The following is a 5,711-nucleotide window of genomic DNA, read 5'->3' as shown; positions in this document are numbered from 1 at the left end:
AATAGATATAGATATAGATATAGATATAGATATAGATTATATTGATTATATTCCCATCATATTTCATAGTGAACAACAAAGAAGACTATAAAATAAGAAATTATACTCCACTATGAGAAGAAGAAATGATATTTTTTTTATAAAAATTGTAGCAAACGTGGTCTCTATTTATAGAGGATGAAAAATTATGAATTTTTGTATAACTTTTATAATTTTTAATATAATATATAGAAGATATATAAATTTTAAAAAAATATGTATCAACCAATGAGATTGTGCCATTTATTACGTTGATTTATTCATTGACCATTGATTTTATGGAGTAACATCTTATTACTCACATCATTCACACCCTTCAAGCATCTATAATATCATGCATCTTATAATAAATTTATATAATACATACTAAAAGACTTATATAATGTAGTCAAAAATATTTTCATGAAAGTCAATTTTGTACGGTTCATACTCTCTTCAAATAACCAAAAGCTCATGTCATGGTAAAGTTTCCTTCAAATAATGATTATCTTCATTAATAAAAAATTAATTTAAATGAAAAGTCCTTTTTGTACGGTTCATACTCTCTTCTTCATCTATTCTTGTTTTTATGCTTTTTCTCTACTAGATCTTTACTTCTCATTCATTCTGAATTTACTCCTCTTTTCATATTCAGTGCTTGTTAATATCTGCAAAAGCCAAAAAGATATTGTGAGAGATTAGATTTAATAGGACAAAAAATGGTGAGCATTGATAGAAGGTAATGCTATTGTGGTTAGTGCAGCCACATAAAATGTTAGTGAGGAGAATCGTATCTATTTTGTATTTATTTGTGCATTGTATATGTAATAGATAGAATCATAAATAAACACAAACAAAAAGAAATAACAAAAGAAAAATGTTAGATAATGTTCACATATCTTAAATATCTGCAAAATATAAATGGTCAAGATAAGCAGCAACGAGATATTAAAAAAATACAAAGATGAAGAAAGATAAGAAAGTAAACGAAAAGAAAGAGAGAGAGAGAGAAGGACCTGTAATTTATGAATGTGTGTTGTTGCAACTGATAATAGAGCAACTTTCTAAATTACTCTTTGGCTTTAAATTTCAAATTTCAAATTTTTTGGCTATAAAATGAATAGATTTCCCCCCTTTTTTAGCTCCAAGAAACCCCTCCATTTTGGAGGGGGAAAACCCACATTTTTTTTGGGAGGGAAAACCTACATTTTTTTTTGTGGGAAAACCTTGTTATGTTATGGGTTTCATATGCATACAAAATGGCTTGTATATATATAAATGATGTGATGTATCTGGTTGATTATATGTTTAGTCAGCTTTACAACTAAAAAGAAGGCTATTAACTGTTGGTTTTAATGCATGAAGACGGTGGGGTCATTTTAACTATTGGTCAATGCATGCTACTGAGAGGTGGCTAGTAGCAATTTGCAAATTCCCCCCAAAACTGAAACTTGAAATCAGGTGGGAAGTCCCTTAAAATTCCACCAAAAAAACCGAGCTTTTATGTATAGTATAGATTATATTTTCCACAATAAATTGTTTGACGTATGTGGGGGTGTATACACCCTCTGTCTACAAAATATAGTCTTGTTGGTGGACGATGTAAATTTTGATTATAGTGAAGAGACTGAAAAGTGCTCTATACAATGATGTTCTGCGTGTTTGGTTTGTGTGTTTCGTTTTCTCTCGGATCCAGGAAAACTGGAGTAACCAATTTTTAGAGGTTTGTAACCTTGTTTTGCGGCTAACACTATCGTTCAGTTCGATGATCATGCGATTGCGAGCCTTCCTTGCATATATGTTAACTGGGGACTCATCGCCATCCTCATATTTGCTCTTTCCATTTCCGGTGCCAAATTTATTTTATTCCTCGGTTAACCCCGATGTTCGAGAGTTGGAGACTCACCTACATCAAATTCACATGGACAAGGAAAAAAATGGTTAGGGGCCTTAGGGCAAATATTCTTGTGCATACCCACTCATGCAAGGTATGGTTAATCGAACCCCTTCCTCCTCTAGGGCCTGAACGAAATCATTCTTTATCGTTTTTGTGTACTTTTGTTATGCCTTCAAGCTCCAATGGATTTAGGGTTGGCGAAGAAGCTGCACATGCAAGCCAGAGATCGTCGGGCATAGAATAAAAGGATCAATTGAGAGGAGATGTTCTGGTGAAACGGGGAAATGTTTGGCGGGAGGAAATTGCATTTTAGCAACACCTTAAGGTTTAAATGGGATATGTGGTAATTTAACAAATTTAATGGGGATGTGACTAATCCCATTTGTAGTAGAGCTTCGAACAATTTAGTATCTTTATCAACAAAGCAAACACAATATCAGGAAAACTATCCCATCACAATCATTTGGAAAATGCCCTTCACCAAACGAGCCCTAAATATTAGAAAACCAAGATATTGCCATATGCACTAGAAGGAAAGAAGACGCTCAATCTCAACATATATTACCACAAGTTAGATAGTAATCAGTTTCATGATATGTTGACACTTAAATGAATACTTTATTTCTATTTTTTCAGCAAACAGAATCACTACATAAACACTACTAGATGCCAAATACAGTATTTTCCACACAGTCGAAAAATAAAGAAATATGTTTTTTTCTCACACCTTGTCTTACCACTCTCTACTTAGTGGCAAAATATGATATTGAGCACATACCTGGCTGTATACAAGGAACGACCCCATCTTGCAGATGACTGATGCAGCATTCAACTTGTTCATGAGGCCCGTATATGAAGAATTAGCAACTTTTCTAGTAGCCACAACTAGTTTTAAGTTCAGAGTTAAGGCAAAGCTCTTCTTAATCCATTGTTTCCGAATTTTGAATCCTGTATTCTCTCAATCTCTCTTTCAGTTTTTTACTTTCCTCAAAATTTGCCTTCCTCTTCAGGGCTTTCTGTGTAAAGAAGAAAGGGGTTAGATAATGCTCCATGTCATTAGATAATCAGGCTCGAACCAATCTTTAACACACCTCTTGCCGAAAACATTTATCAAGCTTAAATTTTAAATCGGTGCATTCACCAAAAAACTTCCCAAGAGGATGATCTGTATGACACTTCTGGAAAAGCTCAATGATCTGCAACAATCAAGGCACATTTGTTAGTTTCAATCTGCAAAACCCAATCTCTAATTCTCAACCCAAACATTTTTATATTATCTAGAAATGGAAGGAGAAACTTTAAAGAGTTTGGGGAAGCCACAAATAACATTCAATCAACAATCAACATTCATGAACTTGGCAATTCATCGTCAATAAAGAATTCTTAAGACTAGTAGCACTGCACCAGCAGGAAGAAGATTTGTGCAAAGTTAATCAAAATAACACATAATATGAATAATGATACAGTAGAAGGATATTTCTTTTTTCTACATTACTCACCATTCAAAATATAACCAAATGTTACATGTAAATGTATCACCAAATTAGATGTATGAAGACAGCTTGAATCATAGAAAAAATAAGTTAAGCCTAGTGAAATTTTTTGGTGAAACAAAAGTCCCTTCCCATAACTTACCTCAGCACACATTGGATGCCTGTGAATTGTCAGAGGAGGATGCATTTTGCACCTTTTGACTATTTGTGTATCTCGAAAGACCAATCTAAACTGCACAGCATATGTGAATCAGTCAATTAGATAAATATTTTCCTGAGTGAAATCATTCTACTACAATATTAGTAAAATGTGTTGCTTGCATAGATTCATTTTTCTTGTGTGTTCAAGAAATTGTAAAACAGAAGAGTTGTGATGGTTTTGCTCAACTAAAACTCCTCATACTTAACAGCAGCTCTGATATTTCGTTTGGCATGCGATGATGCGAAGAAGAAGTGACAGCCATGAACAATATTCGCAACAAGACTTTCAAATGCACATAACCGGCATCAGGTGATTATAATAAAAGATGGCATATTTTTTGAGCTGCTACATTGTAATCCATTTCACACATTTCACAAATTTTGTTAGCAGACTCTCTCCAATTTGATTTACATCCCAACATAACTTCACCCCTATTCCATGTATCCAATAATAAAATCGAATGAAAACAACAATTCTAGCAAATCTCAAAAACAAATAAATTCTCAGTCCAGTTCTTCTATCTATATTTCCTACCAATTCAAGTATAGTCGAATTGTTAATCATAGGAATTGGAATTGATTCATACCTATAACTCCAGAGAAAACAGGCTGAATGTTTACCTTGCTGAACGGCGATGTTATAACGGCGGCTGCTCAGTTCTAGCGAAACAGAGGAGAGATGCTATATACGTGTGTTTGAGAGTGAGAGGGAAGGATGTGAGGGCGTAGTCAGGCCACAGTCGCGGCTGAGAGACGGCCAACAATGGATGTCTTTTTCTTTTTCTTTTTCTTTTTCTTCCAAAATAATTGGGCCGAGAGTAGTTGGGCTCCATTTGTAAAAAAGTTTCTTCATTTGGGCTTCAAAACTGAATCTTAGTAGTAGTACTATCCTGATTGCATTTGTCAACTATATTTAAGTTTTTTAGGCTTGATTTTAATATATTAATTCAACTAAATCAAAGAATTTACCGGGAGATATTTTTATTAATCTTTTAATGATTTGAAGTATTCTGATACCCTTAATTATGAATTGCTATTAAAAATGTGTATTCATGTGATATTGTTAAGTAACATTGGTTATTTTAATAGATTATGTAATGGTAGTCAATAATCATTATATTATTATATATTTGAATGAGCATGTGGTGGAAGGTGAAGTGTTGAGTGGTCATCGTATTGGGCATGAGGTTAATTCTTCGGCCACCCGCGACGCGTTACGCGGGTGGCTCGAATCCCGTCCCTCCGTGACGAGACGGGGGCGGGACGCGTTGCAGCGTCCCGTCTCGTCCCCAGCCCGCCGAGACAGCCCGCGAGCTGTCTCGCCACGCGCGCGACGTGGCGCCCTCCGACGCGATGCGTGACGCCCACTCGCCGGCCCGCGAGTGGATTTCGTCAAGCTGACGCATTAAATCATTTTTTTAAAAATTATTTATTTAATAAAAAAAATTAAAATTCAAAAACGGTAATATTACCGTTTTTCGACCGTTTTCCCAATTTTTTTAATTTTTTATTTTTTTACTCTATAAATACTCCTATTTCATCCTCATTTTACACACAAACACACATATATTCATCTCAAATCATCTCTCTTTTCACTCCAATTTTCATCTCAAATCAACTCTTTTATTCTTCCCCCAAAGTTAATCGATCTAATGGATCCATATGAGCAAATGCGTCGAATAATGGAAGAATCATTTGAAGAAGATCAACGCCGGGAGGCGGAGGAAGCTGCGCCGCCCCAAAGACACTCCCGGACTTACATCCATCGTAACCGGGAGGAAGCTGCCGCAAGGTTAGTACGCGACTACTTCTGCGATAACCCGGTTTGGGGAGATACCTACTTCCGTCACCGTTTCCGCATGCGGAAACCGCTATTTCTCCACATCGCAAATAAATTGGCAGCCCGGGAAGAGTTCTTCCAAGAAAGGTTTGACGCTGTCGGCCGTCCCAGCCACACGACGCTGCAGAAATGTACTGCAGCAATCCGTCATCTTGCGACTGGACAAACGGCGGATGTGTTCGACGAATACCTCCACAATGGAGAAAGCACTGGGAGAATGTGCCTGATCCAATTCTGCAAAGGAGTCCGGGCATCCTTCACC

The 5,711-nt window shown here is 36.0% G+C and overlaps 1 protein-coding gene across 4 annotated transcripts; it reads right to left on the bottom strand.

The window, feature by feature from the left end:
* Positions 1-1,953: 1,953 nt before the first annotated feature.
* Positions 1,954-4,386, bottom strand: LOC121793507 (COX assembly mitochondrial protein 2 homolog). 4 transcript variants are annotated; one of them, XR_006049120.1, is made up of 5 exons: positions 4,231-4,386; positions 3,551-3,640; positions 3,007-3,111; positions 2,694-2,931; positions 1,954-2,121 (listed from the first exon to the last, which is right to left on the bottom strand). XR_006049120.1 is itself a non-coding variant. In XM_042191524.1 (4 exons), the coding sequence occupies exons 2-4, from the start codon at positions 3,593-3,595 to the stop codon at positions 2,836-2,838; spliced, it is 246 nt and encodes an 81-aa protein (XP_042047458.1). In that variant the 5' UTR covers positions 3,596-3,640; positions 4,231-4,386; the 3' UTR covers positions 2,514-2,835. The 4 variants fall into 4 exon arrangements, 3 of the variants coding, with proteins under 3 accessions (XP_042047458.1, XP_042047460.1, XP_042047459.1); XM_042191524.1 differs by lacking the exon at positions 1,954-2,121 and having other exon boundaries at positions 2,514-2,931; XM_042191526.1 differs by lacking the exon at positions 1,954-2,121 and having other exon boundaries at positions 2,514-2,931; positions 3,551-3,635; positions 4,197-4,380.
* Positions 4,387-5,711: the final 1,325 nt, after the last annotated feature.

Source organism: Salvia splendens, chromosome 3 (assembly GCF_004379255.2).
Source record: "Salvia splendens isolate huo1 chromosome 3, SspV2, whole genome shotgun sequence".
NCBI lineage: Eukaryota > Viridiplantae > Streptophyta > Magnoliopsida > Lamiales > Lamiaceae > Salvia > Salvia splendens.
This window is presented reverse-complemented; position numbering and strand designations above follow the sequence as displayed.

Bases quoted from the DNA above. Each gene is read 5' to 3' on its own strand.
- LOC121793507 (XM_042191524.1), bottom strand. From the start codon at position 3,595: ATGCATCCTCCTCTGACAATTCACAGGCATCCAATGTGTGCTGAG. The intron at 3,112-3,550 runs GTAAGTTATGGG...TGATTGTTGCAG, and splicing joins GGCATCCAATGTGTGCTGAG to ATCATTGAGCTTTTCCAGAA. The intron at 2,932-3,006 runs GTGTGTTAAAGA...TTCTTTACACAG, and splicing joins ATAAATGTTTTCGGCAAGAG to AAAGCCCTGAAGAGGAAGGC.